Source organism: Notolabrus celidotus, chromosome 1, assembly GCF_009762535.1.
Source record: "Notolabrus celidotus isolate fNotCel1 chromosome 1, fNotCel1.pri, whole genome shotgun sequence".
Taxonomy (NCBI): domain Eukaryota; kingdom Metazoa; phylum Chordata; class Actinopteri; order Labriformes; family Labridae; genus Notolabrus; species Notolabrus celidotus.
In genome coordinates, this window is record NC_048272.1 from 3,748,674 (window position 1) to 3,765,306 (window position 16,633).

At 37.3% G+C, this 16,633-nt stretch overlaps 2 protein-coding genes across 5 annotated transcripts; both read right to left on the reverse strand.

Annotated features, from left to right (window-relative positions):
• Positions 1–3,894: 3,894 nt before the first annotated feature.
• rabif (RAB interacting factor) lies at positions 3,895–5,727 on the reverse strand. Of its 4 annotated transcripts, none has more exons than XM_034689567.1 (3): positions 5,638–5,727; positions 4,882–5,033; positions 3,895–4,187 (listed from the first exon to the last, which is right to left on the reverse strand). In XM_034689567.1, the coding sequence occupies exons 2-3, from the start codon at positions 5,023–5,025 to the stop codon at positions 3,936–3,938; spliced, it is 396 nt and encodes a 131-aa protein (XP_034545458.1). In that variant the 5' UTR covers positions 5,026–5,033; positions 5,638–5,727; the 3' UTR covers positions 3,895–3,935. The 4 variants fall into 4 exon arrangements, with proteins under 4 accessions (XP_034545458.1, XP_034545465.1, XP_034545450.1 ...); XM_034689574.1 differs by lacking the exon at positions 5,638–5,727 and adding an exon at positions 5,505–5,631; XM_034689559.1 differs by lacking the exon at positions 5,638–5,727 and adding an exon at positions 5,500–5,631.
• A 2,054-nt stretch (positions 5,728–7,781) lies between these two features.
• Positions 7,782–15,486, reverse strand: adipor1a (adiponectin receptor 1a). Its single transcript, XM_034689548.1, has 8 exons — positions 15,400–15,486; positions 13,177–13,392; positions 12,983–13,096; positions 11,612–11,783; positions 11,287–11,473; positions 9,771–9,958; positions 9,462–9,655; positions 7,782–9,241 (listed from the first exon to the last, which is right to left on the reverse strand). Exons 2-8 carry the CDS (start codon positions 13,321–13,323, stop codon positions 9,113–9,115), a joined length of 1,131 nt encoding a protein of 376 aa, XP_034545439.1. The 5' UTR covers positions 13,324–13,392; positions 15,400–15,486; the 3' UTR covers positions 7,782–9,112.
• Between the last annotated feature and the right edge of the window lie 1,147 nt (positions 15,487–16,633).

Genomic DNA, 16,633 nt, shown 5'->3' on the forward strand with positions numbered 1-16,633 from the left:
ACATTTACAGATTTTAATACAAATTGAATATCTATGCTTTTTTTTTTTATTGGCTACATGGATTGAGTTCACATATAGTGCCTGTTCAGATCTGTATGGTGAAATTAAATGCCCGTAGGACTGTGTTCAAGTATAAGCATTAAAACAGATTTATTTCTAATGTTTCATCGTTTTAGAAGAATAGAGAAAACTTGGTGTATTATTAGTTCTTTATTTAAAGAAAAACATTCACTTGTTAAATTATACAGAGTATTAGCTCGATGCTCATATCTAAGATGATTGCTCCCCTATTGGTTGAGCTTGTTTTATTCATCCTCTTGACACGCGGGCGTACCACATTCGTTAACAAATGACGAATTGAGTGGGATCCGGCTCCCCGCCCGGCCAGTCCGAAATAATAGACGACTCAGGCGGTACATTGGGATTTGTAATCGAACACACCTACTAGATCATTGCGCTCTAGCCGGAACTTCGTTTTTAAATGGTCTAGAGGAGCTTTGTGATTGGCGGAGAACGAAGTCATATGTTGACAATTCATCTATTTATCTTTTCACAATCACAATCAGTTATTTGTGTCAAAACAAAACCTGGACGCAGCTCCAAAAAGTATTCCCTTTGATAATGACATTAAGTGCTGTATTTGGAAAAAGTGCCAAAGGTGTCATTGTTTAGTCAGAAGAGTTTTTGTAGTATTTTCACATTGTGTGCATGTTTTTTTTATTTTATTTTACTAAATAAAACAAAAAACTACAAACAATATTTCAATTTTTTTTAATAATGGTAGCCACCATGGAGAAAGAATGCTGTAAAAACTTACTTCAAAATCCAAACACTGTTGAGTTTAGCATCTCTCTGCTTTCAACAGGATACTTAAATAAATAAATAAAAACACATAAATAAATAAATAATAATAATAATAACAATAATAATAATAAATAATAAATTACAATCATAATAATAATAACAAATAATAAATTACAATAATAATAATAATGATAATTAAAAATAATAATAATAATAATAATAAATAAATAATAATAATACATTTTATTTATAGAAGCGCTTTAAAACTTTCCCTGAGGCATTTTACAAGAAAATAAATTATACAATAAAAAAGCAAAGGAAAACAGTGCAAAAAAGCAAAGCAAAGCAAAGCAGCTAAACAAAATAAAACAAAACAAAACAGAAACAAACAAAAATCAATCAATTATAGGTTAAAAGCCTTTGTAAATGGGTTTTGAGTCCTGATTTGAATTTGGTGAGTGAGATAGATAATCTGAGGTGTTTGGGGAGAGAGTTCAAGAGGGTGGGGGCAGCAACAGAGAAGGCCCTGTCCCCCCAGGTATAAATAATATAGTATTTTTATTAGTGTTGATTGCTTTATAACAATTTTTGTTGATTCATTATCTAGTTTTTACCCTGATACGCAGTATCAATTATCTGTTGATTGAAGTTGGTTATTAAATGTCTACAGTTATTTAAAATGGTGCCCACTGACTTGTTTGTAATGTGTTTGAGGCTGAGGTGTTTTATACATAGACTGTATAAAAGGTTTTATACAGCTTAGAGGTTTTTTTTTAAATTGAAATCACTGATCTCACAATCCCGAGCCACCTTCTCTTACTTAACAACAGCGGTATTAGTTTATGAAATTATATTGGTATGAAACTTAATCTAATCCCAAACAAAACAAAATAAAACATCACATGTTTAAGATTTACCAAAATCAAGTCTGAATGCCTGTCATTTTGCTCTGAGGAATGAATTGTGATCAGTATAAATACAGTTGTCCTGATTGAGAATGTACATATTCAGCCTTGCTGCATGTATTTAATGTTTCAACTGAGGATGGCCTAATGTTTCATTTGTCTCTCTGTTTGTGAGACTGATTTGAATGTTTCTGTTCTGTGTTTCGTTTGAACTTCCTGTTGTTGATAAGGGGCAGTTGACATGACCATTAGCACATCACAGATGTTCCCCAAAATCCCTCAGATGAAACCTTTGTGATCACAGCATGCTTCTTATATATTCTGAATATATACTTAATTCTGCATCCATTATGTTCTAAAGGACAGGAAGGGACTCAAACCACTGTGTGAGTGGTGAGTTTCAGTAGATATGGAGGAGACAGCCTGTAGCTGACAGGTGCACTTCACACTAAACAACAAGCTCATTATTTATACAGAAACCCACAAAATTATACGTTTCCAGTACTGAAATTATGACACCTAGTGGTAAAAAGTAGAATTACACCCTGGTTTACAAAGGTTGGGTTTTATAAGGGTAGGTTCACCCATCTTACAAATCTACCCTGAGACATCTTCTCATTATTAGAATTATTGATCATGAAATTGTTTTCTGAGTTCTAGGTGAGTGTGATACATGAAGGAAGCAGTGATGCCAGTGGATAAGCCAAGGTAGAAGAAACACTGTATCAGTAAAAGAAATGTTGCAGTTGTTTTTATAAGCACATTCTCAAGTGTACTGCTCCCTTTAAAGCCACAGAGGAGTTTTTATCTGGTTGTGATACAGACAGACATTCTTATTGATGCTGTTTTATGAGTTAAAAATCAAACAAGACACTCAGCATTAAGACTGATTCTTTTTGAGTAGTTATTTTAATATCTGAAATTGCACCTGCAGGGCTGGATGTCAGATGAAGTGATGAACAGCAGGCTGCTGAAAAGCCATTTTTTCAATTTACTGAGGCAAAGGCTCCCAATGAGTGATACATTTTACTGTTACAAGAAAGCAGGATGAGATTTACAAAAAAAATCAATATGAGCAGAAATTATTATTATTTCTGGCTTAAGGGTACTAAGACGAATGAACTTAACAGTCCTATGAAATGAACAATGAAAAGTTACAGGATGGACCTCAACTTCAGCTTTAAAAAAACATCTTTATTACAACAGGATAGTTGTTGTCAGAGTAAGAGACATGGTGATGTTATCATAAACATGGTACACATAACAGTAAATGTAAGAGTGAGTGTTTGGTTGATTAGATTGGGGTCAACTTGGAGAGATAATCCACAAAAAGATGCAAATCCTGCCAACACTTTTGTTTAAGTTCTTGTGGGCTCACATTTGCATTCAGACTAGGGATGTACATTTTAACTATTTTCCGTGATCGATTTTTAGAAATGTTAACGATCAATTATCGATTAATTGATAAAAAAAACAACATTATTATTCCTACGTCAAAAAACATGGCCAAATACGTTGTTTTCCCCCTAAATAATATTTTCTACAGCAACAAAATGCAAATAACTGACAGGATTGAATACGGGTACATGTTTGACACGCAGAATATCAAAGATCAGGCTCATTCAAATATTCTACGCGGACATAATCTTATAAAGTGAAGGCTGAGACTACTAACAGAAAATTACTTCAGACTCACAGTGTCCAGTTTTCTGTCTACTCGTTCTTATTGAGAGAAATAAACATGTGTATTCGGTCAGGTGTCAGTCGGGAGAGCAACCGGGCCATAATCAGTCCAGCTGCAGAAAAGCTCAGACGGCTCTGATGTCGCTGGTCTGCAAACATAGTATACCTGAATTTCCCACCTGTCTGTTGCCTTCGTATCCAAAGGTGGGAAATTTCCTGTTTATAGTTGTGAACCTTCGTGTCCATGTCGTTGTTGGCAGCAGTTTTGTATTGATCCTCTTTTTAAAAAGCGCACGTGGAGACCTGACGCGCAGCCGCAGCCGCCAGCAGAGCATCTCCGCTGTGCGCAACACCTTTAACAGCTGATTCACATCTAAACATTCTTTAAACTTTAAACACCTCCCTGATAGCTGAGTGTAATATGAGACCACATGATGTCTGTTCCACGTGACGGAAAATTGATAACAAAAATGCGTGTTTCGAGTAATTTCTTGACAATCAATTAATCGATAATCGATTTATTGTGGTCATCCCTAATTCAGACTATGCATGATTCACCCTTTCTAAAGCCACGTAATAACTTTTCTTGTCATCCAAACAGTGCCAGCCAATTGGTCCAATCTCGCAATCTGCACAGATGAGATACTTGATTCTCCCCACGTCCTTGGTGAAGCCCACATTCTCAAAAGTATACATGTCGTCCACAAACCAGTGGGCTGTCAGAGTGTCCCCATCCACTGAGCCCTCTGTGGTGCTGCTGATGCCACTCTTTTTACGCATGGACGGTAAGAACAGCTGGTGGGAGAAAACACAGCCTCAGATGATAGGAAAACACATCTGAGAGAAACCACTTCAGAAGTGCTTGGGTAGTATGGGACTTGTTCATGCCGAAGTGTAATTTCTTTCTTAGCATAACAACTCTTTGGAACAAATATATATAAACATTCAGAATGCAACACTTTACACCTCTTCTTGATACCTGTTGCTACCTACCTTCTCCCACTATACACATCTCCACACAGCTCCTTTCCCAGCATATAATTTGCTTTGACTTTATACATTATGCATATTTCTAAAGTCACACTGTCACACCTTTACAACTTTCTTAAAGTCAGTTGAGATCTCATGAATAATTTGTATTCACTAATTTACTGGCAGTTATCTTGAACACTGATATTATGATCATATAAAGATGTGCCAGTCTTCTTAGATAACAAAGCATTGTTGCTCTAGTAAATGCATAGTAGTTCATGTAAGTCTGTAATGGGCTAGTCTGGTTATTACTGTTTGTTACTTTAAGTATTACATGGATGAAAAATACACTGTTGCTATGACCACTGGTATCATTATCAAAGAAGACACTGCACAAAATAATGCTGAACAGTGACATCAAATTAATACTACAAAACAAATATACCCATAATTTGAAGGCAGCCCTCTGACAGTCTGACAGAGACTTGAATCTTTCTCTCAATGCTGTACATCATACCTCTTTCTCTGCAAACACAGCCATCCCAGGGCACAGCACCTTGGATCCGCAGCGCTGACACACGACAGACTTGCTGTTCTTGCCATCCTCAGAAACCAGGTCGGACCGGTCCGTACTGTCTTTGGACTGCTGTTCATTGTCCATTTTGAACCCTGACGAGCAGCAAATTTACTTTATAAGACATGTACAGCAGAAAGCCGTGCAGAATGGATAATAAGTAACGGTACCGTTACCGATTATTATCTAATGTAACTGTCCAGTGCCAACCAGCTAATATGCTATATGTTGGAGCAATACCACAACGTTAATAGAGCCGTGGGACACAGAGGGAGAGAGGGAGGGTGGACCGGAACTAAAAACGTTCAGAAACTTTGTAGTGCGGACGTCAGGGACAAAGACAACCGCAAATAATAATGCATTTCATGACATTCTGACCATTCAATTTAAAACATGTATAACAAGCGAAAGCGAGAGATTTGTCTGTATCCGGATATGTAGTACAAGTCTTTGTTTAAAAAATAGTCAATATCCATACCTATCACAAGCCCCGCCCATGCATACATGCTAGCACCTATGCTAACACTAAAACAACAGACAGCAGATATAATGAATAAATACCTCACTTATCAATCAAACTAAGCCGTGGACGCTTGAATTGAGTCATATACAACGTATCAAAAATCCGAGGAACAATCAGGTAAATTTAAACAGTAGCTTCGGAAGACAGCCAGGTTAGCTAAAGCTAATATAGCATACTTGCGGATCTTGGAGTGTACCAGTCACCAAATGCACCCGTTCAGAAACACGTAGTTGACAAATGGTTCCGTAATGAAGTGGTCTGTGAAGATTTCGCGGAAATTCTCAGTTGATTCAATGTTTATTTTTTTTCCAACCCCAATACAAAAAAATATCCCATCAGCAAAATCCCATTATAAGTTGAATGCCGTAGCTAACATTACAATCTCACTTCGTTGAACTAATCATTGTAAAAAGAGCAGTGGCTGACAAAGTACACAGCTTCATTAAGTCAAAGTATACATACTTCATGTCAAATATTACTCCAATACAAGTGAAAGTTGTTGCTGTCAGATTATCACTTGAGTTAAAGTACTGAAGTACTTCCTTTTTAAAATACTGAAGTATTCAAAGTACTTCTTAAAAAATCAAAAAACATTGTATTTTCACGATACATAAGTGCAGTCAGGAATACATAGGAATACATTCTGTTACATTATGTTTATCTAGAAAACATTACATGAAATCCCTAAAAACTATACCATGGAATAAAAACAGACACTAAGTTACTCCATGCACAGACAACTTAGTTTGAAATGTTCATCTGGAATGAAACAAATGTTACGTAGCTCAACACACTTTCTCAGGTTGTACAGTGAATGTTTGTTTGTTTGGGCAGAGTGGGAAACAGGGAGAACATTTCAAATGATACATATCATTCTTAATTTCAAAAACCTCTAACGGGCTGAAGATATGGACATGGGAGCTCATGTGGAGAATTATAGCCATCATTACCACCTCTATATGAACTGCCTGATCTGAGTGAAATTAGTTCTGTTTGCTCCACAAACATGTCTGTGGAGACGCACAATATACAGGTATGACTAAACCACTGAGAAAAACAGAACTACACAAACACATTTTACTGTCTTAGGGATCAGATTTCAGAAAAGAGAAGGAAACTCATGAGCTGACTTCAAAGCAAAAGTAGTGAGTAATTAATGGCCTGCAAATAACTGTTTTAATACCTTTGACTCCAGGAAATCTTGTAAGTCATATCTCCCATCACTTGGAGAGACTGCTGTACTAATGAAGTTTACTGTGGAAAAGAAACAGTCCCAAATTGATGTTGATCTCTCCTCTCCTGATGTAGCATCTGATATATCTCAAATCTAACTTCTGAAGTCTGTTTGAGGCTGATTTCAGCCAACTATAACTAAAACCATTTCTACAACTATCACCACCTGCCTTAATTCCTGCCACTAGATATTTTAGACCTCATGATAAAGAAGTTAAATTGTGCCCCATCACTTCAATACCACAATGATATAATTTTTTGGGCTCCTGTCTATCAAGGACCCTAATCGCCCTAACCCCTCCACCCTCAGATGTGCAGGTCTTGTGACAGCATCAGGTTTTTTTAGGTCTGATCTTCTTCAAGGAATGTTCAACTTGTTCTCAGAATTCTAGATCACCTGCTGTTGCTCTCCATACAGACTGTTCTTCCTTCAGACACCAAAGCCTATTGATATCTTATTGGTCGATACTACTTAGACTACAGGCAGAGGCCAGAGCTCCTCTAAGACTAAATCCAGACCCTGAGATACAGATTCAACATGTTTATGCAGAATCTGTAATTACAGGTTAGTTGTAGCTGAAAGTAAAAAGCTTTGTCAGGTCTGTCCTCAAGAGGAGAAGAAAACTACTTCTACAATGTTTGTTTGTTGAATGGAGGTGGGATCCATCATTTCTGATACATTGCTGGAAGTCAGGAAATCTAAACGCTGATTGTCTTTAGTGACACAGCATCAAGCAAGCTATCTGTTTGTGTGGGTCTTGAACATACATTAAGCAGGACACCATATTTGTACATGTGGAAAAAAATTTATTACAATAATTTTCCAAGATTACCATTAATAAATATTTATGTTTACATTTCAGTGAAATGTATGATTTATCACTTTCTACACAGGACATTACACAAAGTCAAGAATACACATCGTTTAGTCTTTGTAATAAAGCTTGAATAAGTTGATCTAGAAAAAGGAGTCTTAAACAGCAGTTGATACAACCTATCAATGGAGTTGTAAGTTCAATAATGATTTGATTGTATATATGGCAAGGAAAACAAGAAAAGTCAACATCTGGAAATCCTTGAAGCTCCCTTGACTGTTAAGATAGGCCGTTTTATTTAAAAACATTTCCGTTGGCCTAAGGCACAGGAATACTAAAAGTTTATATCAATCATACACAACACATTTTAAACCCCATATGGTGATTTAAAGTTTGGAATTTTATAGTATACACTAAAGGTGCATTTGATATCTACACCTTGCACTGCGTCTGAAATCTAGCACAAAAGAAAGATCTCCATGTGAGGAAAGCGCAACTTGACCTTTCGAGATCTGTACATTGTGCGTAGCCCAGGGACTATCACGTGAAAAATTAACTAATGTGTTGTCTGACTGAAAATGAGGCAGGGGAGTTCTTTTCAACATTTTAAGCATCTTATGATAACCTGAACAGTTGCTGCTTTTCTGTGCTAATCTGTATTATTTTTTTGTATGGGACTTTTGTCAATTGAAACTGCGTGTAACAGCAAATCAACTTTGAAATAATTGTAACAGTTCAAAGACATTGAGGAATTGACGGTATTTAACCTCTTAAGAGAATCATTCTGATGAGCACACTGTTTCTCATGTACATCTGTAAATCATATTTATCATTAAGTTTATGTTTCCTTTCATGAGAATGTATTCTATTTGGTTTCAATTGAATCGGGCTTTCAGAGCACATTTCATATTTTATTGCAGAGCAGGCATGGATGAGTTTCTTTTCGACCCTCTGGTTTTTAAAAGACAGCTGCACAATTACTTATACACTCGACATGTGTACACACATGTCTGTCTGTGCAGGAACTCAAGCATCTAACAGCTCCTGGATTATTCTGCACCTCACCCTAGGCAGTCAGTACATTCATCCTCCAACCTGCATGGAAAGTGGGAGGGGAAAAAGGAATAGTTTACAGTATTGGCCCTCTGCTACAGCACAACTCAAACTCACTGTACCCTCTGAGAAATGGAAACACAGAATGGAAAGGTTGGGGTACTAAAAGAGCTACTCATAAGTGACCATCAGTTAACAGAATTTTGAATTTTGGTTTTAACCTCTTTTTGATCTTACTTAAAAATGCAGACTTCAAGTTTCTGAGTTATTTAAGAAGTAGTGTCTGTTGAAGATTCCCTCTGCAGTTCAATGGCTAGTTAATGCTACTTCATCTGAGCAAAAAAGAGCCAAACAGAAAGTCCACCAAATTAGCAAATCAGAAGTACAGAAGGAGCAATAAGTGACTATATTGAATTCCAGCAGCATTTTAAGTATGTGTTTGTGTTTGTGTTTGTGTTTGTGTGTGTGTGTGTGTGTGTGTGTGTGTGTGTGTGTGTGTGTGTGTGGTGTGGGTAAAGAGAAAAGTATGAGTAGGTCACAGTTAGGCCTCTCAGAGCAGAGAGTCATCTGTGCATCCTCCCTCGAGTCCGTAGCGGAACTCCTGCAGATTGGAAACCCCGTAGAAGTGGATGAACGCCGCTGCCACGACCAGCACGTGAAAAATCTGATGAGAGTGGAACTGGGGGGGGGAGAAAGAAAGTTTCAGCTGCTGTTAAGATTTCATTCATCATCTATGAATCATCAATAATCCTCTCTTCTGTTTCTTTTTTTCTCTGCCTGTGTGTTTGCAATGTGGTATGTAAATAAGCAGCTTTACCTTAAAAACACACATTACATCCTAAACAAACCACATGACATTCTTAAGTGTATTATGTCATATAAACACATGGAATACTTACCCAGATGTCACACTTGCCAGGAAAGTAGCGCTCGGGGATCCTAGCTGCATAAAGACCAGCACCAGTGATATACATGGCCCCCATCAGGTAGAACCAACCCATTTGTCCGACTGTTGTGGCTTTAACAAAGCCCTCCTCAATGGTGAAATGCATTGTGGGGACAATCCCACTTAGACCAAGACCCATAAAGACACCTGTGAGGAGCAAGGACTTCAGTCAAACATTTCAGTAAAGATATGTGATCAGCCTGCAGCTAGAACCAAAAGTAAAGAGATGTATAAAACTACAGAAAAGATCTAAAAAGGACACCTGCTCTTGTGGGTCTGTGACGAGGTGTAGAGAACCGGTCCCACTGGGCCACTATGATGGCAGCAATGCCGAGGACACAAACAATGGTGAGGTAGATAAGTCGAGGCTGAGGGGAGCAGTAGAAGGAGTAGTACAGCCAGGGCACGAATGAGCCCATGATCAGGAGGGCGATGCCCGAGTAGTCAAGCCTGGAAATAGGAGGAGACACAGAGACAACAGCTGGATGAAAAGCTCGAACACATATGAATTCTGATGTTTCTGAACACCTGGGGCAGAGTGCACCAGCTGGGCATAAACTTAGTCTGCAAGGTGGGGACGGCACCCTGTGTCTACCCGACACATGCTGTAGGTTGAGAGGAGAGCTGTTTTCTCTGTGACTGCTATTCTTCTGTTTATATTGTCTTGAATAGGCCTACTAGTCAGACCTAACAGACTTGCTCCTGCTCCTTTCTAGGTGTGAAAGTTACACCCAGGTGTAATACAAACAGGGTTTCAGTCTAACTGGTACACAGGGCTTAACTTCAGGCCGTTTGTAAATTGAACTATAAATTAACATATGCTCATTTTGAAGTTCAGCCTATCACTATATAATACTCACTGTTTTTCAATGTAAGAAAATGAAGATACACTTGGGTATCACAATTTACTTTTTTTTTCAAATCTTTATCCATTCTGAAAAACTATGAATTGTTTTTACAGTTTGTAAACTTGTTACATTGAAAGACAAAGATAAGATAAGATGAGATAAGATGCAATGACAGACACATAACAATGACATGACAGAGAAAATACCAGTCCCTTTGCTAAGTCTGTCGTAACAGTTGGGCTTTGATGTTGGCTGTTAGAGGAACTGATCTGAAACTTCATTTACAACTCAGATTTGGTGTTTTTTTATTGAACATTTATTGTAAAATATGATGAATTAGAAAGAAGCACGGCTCAGTAGAAAGTCCTCTAAAGTGCCTCATCTTCAGGTTTCACATTCCACTTGCACAAAACTGGAAAAGCCGCAATCTAAAGCACTGTCAGGTTCAATAGAAGAAGGTCAGGGGTCAGTTTCTTCCTTAAGGACATTTGACATAGGAGATTAACAGGTCAAACCTAAAACCCTGCGGTTGGTGAATGACCCCGGAATCCATCATTTATGTTAAAGAAATAAACAAGCCTGACTTTAAAAGTCACCTGACGAATGGGGATTTCTGAATGAACCAGGATATACTGGAAGAGTGAGATACTGAAGAGAGACAGGCTTTAGTCTGCAATATTTAACCACTAATAAAGCTATTGTAGCATCATGTCAGTTGTGGCTGTATTAAGTAGTTGAATGGGTTTGAATGATGATTCTGAATGTATGCCTCAGTAACAGCACTAAACCCTGGAGCAGGGAAATCTAGTGAGAAGACACAGGGTGCAAAATTGAAACCCTGCTTACTTTAAGAGCAATAAGTGAACAGCAAAGACTTTAAGAGATACAAGAAGAGTAGGTAAGAAAGTGTCTGAATGCATGGGGGCTTACTTGGAGAAGGTGCGAGACACTTTCTCAGAGTGGCAGTACACGGTATGGAAAAGCCAGGAGAAGCTCAGGCAGAGCACAGCTCCCAGGAAGAACATCCCGAACACCACTTTCTCCTGCAGCGGGGCCATAAAGTACATGTTGGGCCGCAGCATGGTTAACGTGCCCAGACAGATGAATAAGATCAGCCCTGAGGGGAAAAAACAGACGGGTTTTATAATCCAGCAAGAGGATAAATCAAATCAAGTATGAGTTGTTAAAAAATGCAGAATCTGCAGCTGAAACCTAACTCTGAACAGAAATGATCCTTAAAGAATTTTATTCTCACCTAACAGGTGAGTCCAGATGTTTCCTGTCTCAGTGTGAATTCTGAAGATGCTTCCAAAGCAGGCTCTGAATGAGGGCATGGGAGGGCGGTGTCCATGCAGGAGGTAATCATTGTCCTTCAGCCACTCTGGAAGGACATGGAAAGGGATGACCCTCCAGCGCCCCTCCCAGACCTGAAACACAAGAATAGTCTTTGAGTCACAGAGTCACACACACTCATATCTAGCACAGTATAAGGCGGTTAAATCCAAAACCTAAAGAATAAATGTGAAGCAAGAAATTCACATTTTTTTCCCACAATGTGCTTTTGATCATAATAAATAACCATGTGGAGCAAACACACATGATGTCTTTTTTTAAACAGATAAATGGGTATTTCTTCTGTCTTTAACATATAGTAATAAAACCAAAGTATAGGTTTTCTGCTCAGGGTTCTTCTCTATATAGACATAAATGTGTTTTAAGCTACTTTAATGTGCCTTCTGTTTGTCACACATACCCTGTCTGTTGAAAAATGACCACATACAAGTCAATCAAACTTCACAGCCTTTACAAGTCAACCCCTTGATATTCATCCATAGCTGCCACTCCATGTCTGTTCACCTCTCTGCTGAACCACAGACTCAACAAGAGTGGGTTACACCTTTGAGATGAACAGGGTGTAGAGTTTCAGCTCAGTTAACCTACCTGATGCAATATTTATGCTGGTGTTACATAGAGGTCTTTCATTTTCGTATCCTGTTACTACTGAATGTTTACCAACCAAGATTTAACAATTAGAACTTGCTTTGTAAAACTAAAAATACCTACATTTTTAGAAAATGAGCCATCAAGACTTGTTATTACTGAAGAAACCTGTGTTCATCTTGTCACACTGAAGCCAAAGTTTGGAGCAGGAAAGTGATGCTGGATAAGATAATCTGCATCCACATGTTCACATCAACCTTTAATGAAGAGCTTATTTTCAATTTGCTGCATCAGTGTGAAAGACTAAAAACAATACCTGAGATTGTTTGGGGATGAAAACAAACTGAACATTTAACTGACAAGGTTCATCAAGTTAGGATATTATAATGATCATTTGAACATCTATTTCATACTTGCTGATATCACAAATGATTCTATTGTATGATTTTGATTGAATGATTTTCTGGATATGGGACAACCTTAGTTGTCAGTGTAATACAATCTGGTCATTAATTATCAGGTGTTTTAAGGTGCATTACAACAGAAAACAAGTCACATCTGCCATGGAAATTTTAAAACAAAGATGAAAATACCGATATTGCATCAATAATCACTGAAGCGATAATTACACCCCTAATTGCTACCAAAATAAGTATTGTATCTTTAAAATGGTAAGAGGATTTACTTTGTGTACAAACTCCTCCATCTTCTCCATGGCATGGTGAGCCTGAAGTGGTAAAGTCAAGACCTCTCCCACCTCATCATCATCCTCTTCCTCATCAGCAAGCATTGCCGCTCCCTTTGAAGAGACACAAAACAAACACTGAAGCTACTGAGCCATCAAAACTGTTGTGTGTGAATTTTCTGAAATAGTCATACCTCTGGATGCAAGCCTTTGGATGCCGATTGCCGCCCTCCTGCCTCCTCCAGCAGCGGCCCCAGCTCCATCAGCTCAACATCTGGGACACGGCAGTCCTCAGAGATCCGGCAGTCTGCATCACTTGCAGACCCGTTTCGGCCTGACATAGGGAGACTGCCTGATGACCCACTCACAGTCCCTGTGTTCGGCTTCAGATGGTACACTTCAGTTTCCTCCTACACAACCAGAACCACAAACACCTCAGATGGTATACCCGAGAAATTTGACTCCAGCTCTCAAAAGCTGTGGATAGACTTTGCAGTGATGAGAACACATTTACAGAAAAGTGCAGTAATACACATTAAGCTAAATAAAGACAAGCTAATAAAGCTAATAACATAGCTAACAAAGACAATAAACCACACATGATCAACGTCTCTATCATAGAGGTGTGATACAAGTAGTACTTCCAGGTCAGACTGCTGCTGCAATGTGTGAAGGGGTGTTTTCACAATCTCATGGTGTTGCAAGAATGCTGGAATAATAAATATTATCCTATCCGAAATGACAGCATATCAAATATAAAACAGTTACAGGCAAGTGCTTAATATAAATTATGTTATTATGTATAAAAAATGCAGTTTAATATTGCTCCTGATTAAAATATATGGCATGATCTGAAATCTTTAGTGTGACAAAATGTATTTTTCTAGTTTATTAATTATTTAAAGCCTATCTTAAAGCATGTTACTGTCTAAGATAACATGTTTATTACATTGTAATGTACATGGACTAATGTGTGTTATTATTGAATTGTTGAATTTTATCAAATATAATCTACTATAAAGTGATATTGTTTTTGGATATTTGATAAGGACATAAATCAAGTACAATGTGTAAATGTAGAGTGAATTAAAAGGTAGTTGCTTCAAAAACAAAATGACAGCATATCAAATATGAAACAGTTACAGGCAAGTGCTTAATATAAATTATGTTATTATGTATAAAAAATGCAGTTTAATATTGCTCCTGATTAAAATATATGGCATGATCTGAAATCTTTAGTGTAACAAAATGTATTTTTCTAGTTTATGAATTATTTAAAACCTATCTTAAAGCAGGTTACTGTCTAAGATAACTTGTTTATTACATTGTAATGTACATGGACTAATGTATGTTATTATTGAATTGTTTAATTTTATCAAATATAATCTACAATAAAGTGATATTTTTTTGGGATATTTGATTAGGAAATAAATCAAGTAGAGTGAAATAAAAGGATAGTTGCTTCAAAAACAAAACTTCAGCTGATTATTGTGTCCTGTATTGTGAAACACACTGACATTCTGCAGCCAGAAGGGTTCTAAAAATTCCTGTTGATGCATCACTATTATAAGTTTGCTCTATGTGTAACATAACAGATGTTATGTGGCATGTATTAAACGATGAACAATGAAGCTACGGGACATGCAGTCTGCACTGCACTGCATAACAATGTCACTGGTACATACATGCAGTTGTATAATCTATATAAATTCAACATATCTCCAACATCACAAGGAGATGATGTAGCGTTGCACTGTTGTTTGCAGATCACTAACACCTAAATTAAAATGGCTGGTGACTTGTTTGTCTCATGTAAAAATCTGTCACATCGATCACACATGCACAACAAGAGAACAAAGACCCGGCGGAACTTGTTCACATCTATGTCACCAGCCGCAGTTATTACACACCGTTAATACCTGGGTAATAACATACCATATAACAGATATTATATACATTCGTTTCAATGAATGAGACTGCCAACTCAAACAAAATGTTAAAACCAAGTTACTGAGCAGAGCCAGGCATACGGATGTTGATTAGCACAGCGTCGGAACATGGAGTACAAAATGTAAACAACCTAAAATACCGACGGTGTAACGTAAATGCATCGTGTCTTCACGGGTTAGTGAAACTCAGAACATTACACTAAATCAAAACCGTCAAGTAGTGGCATGGTTGTAAGTTAGCATGTCACGAAGCAGTCAAAATATCAGCTTGCTAACATTAACATTACCCCTGAGCTAGCGCTGAGCGGAGGCTAACGTGAAGCAGTCAAACAGGAGACACTGGTTTAAAAACGAACCAGCAAACAGCGAGATCAACCTCCAAACACCTGCGTCCGAACCTACGGGGATATAGTTCACTTACTAACCTTACGCTTACTTTAAGAGTTGTATTAAATGATCAGAAGTTACCTGACAAGGTAGCGTCCAAACCAGGAAGATGAATTATTTATCGATATGCGAAAACACAATCCTCTCCGGAAGTCCAGACCTCTCTTTATCCGGTTCCCCTTTCAAAATAAAAGCACGTAGTCACAAAATGGTCACGAAGAGAATGTGAAATATTTTCTGTAACATAAATACGAAACTAAAGTCAAAGATGTGTCTGTCTCAAATAAATTAAAATCCTTTTGCTAAACATTTTCTTTCGTATGTCGGTAACATTTATGTAATTAATATTATATTCAAAAATATAAATAAAGCGAATGGATTAAACGGATTTTCTTTTTTAGAAGAAACTACACTTTAAAAAACACTTAAACATGTATCATGGAATATTTTTATTAGTATTAGTATTTCTACAGATACTGTGTTAATAAATTCATTTTGGTACAGTATTTGAACAATACTCTGTAAATAAACGTGCGCGTGCGGGCGTGTGAGCGTGCGTGCGAGCGTTTTAACAATGTGATGTTTTAATTGTGACCTGCCAAGGGACTGCAGATGTAAATTAGCTTTGAGCTAACTCTGGTACAATGCATCAAATGGTGACATTTATGTTAAATATTGTATATAGTCCCTTTACAAATAAATAAAAAAAAATAAAAAATGTAGATATACAATGTAACAATTCTCCAAGCAGAATTCACATGTTATTATTTATTTCATTATTTAACTATCACCTACATATACTTTTTTAATGTAAAAACTACCTCATGTCAGCATCTTTGCACTACTCACCACTGCACTATTATCATATATTATTTTAGCCTGTACATATTAGGCATGGCTATTTGTTATTCTTTTGTGTTTATAGTTGATGTTATTTTTATTATTATTATATCTATATCTATATTTGTATGCCTTATTCTTACGCCTTTGTACACAGAGAGCACAGTTTACCAAAGAAAAATTCCCTACATGTTCAAGCATACCTGGCCAATAAAGCTGATTCTGATTCGGTTAGAAATAATAAATAAAATGTATGTCTGCTCAAGGCTTCCATTTAAAATAACATAGTGGATAAAAAAGTATATTCCTGCTGTCTCTCATAACTAAAAGCTGCTCTGATTATATGCTTATTTTTGTATCATTTCCAGGAGAAAAGCAGACATTGGTGCTTCCTGTGCAGCAACCGTTTTTCTCATTATGTGTCACGCCTGTCTTTTATTATTCATCGACTTTCTAAGTGACACACCTGGACAGG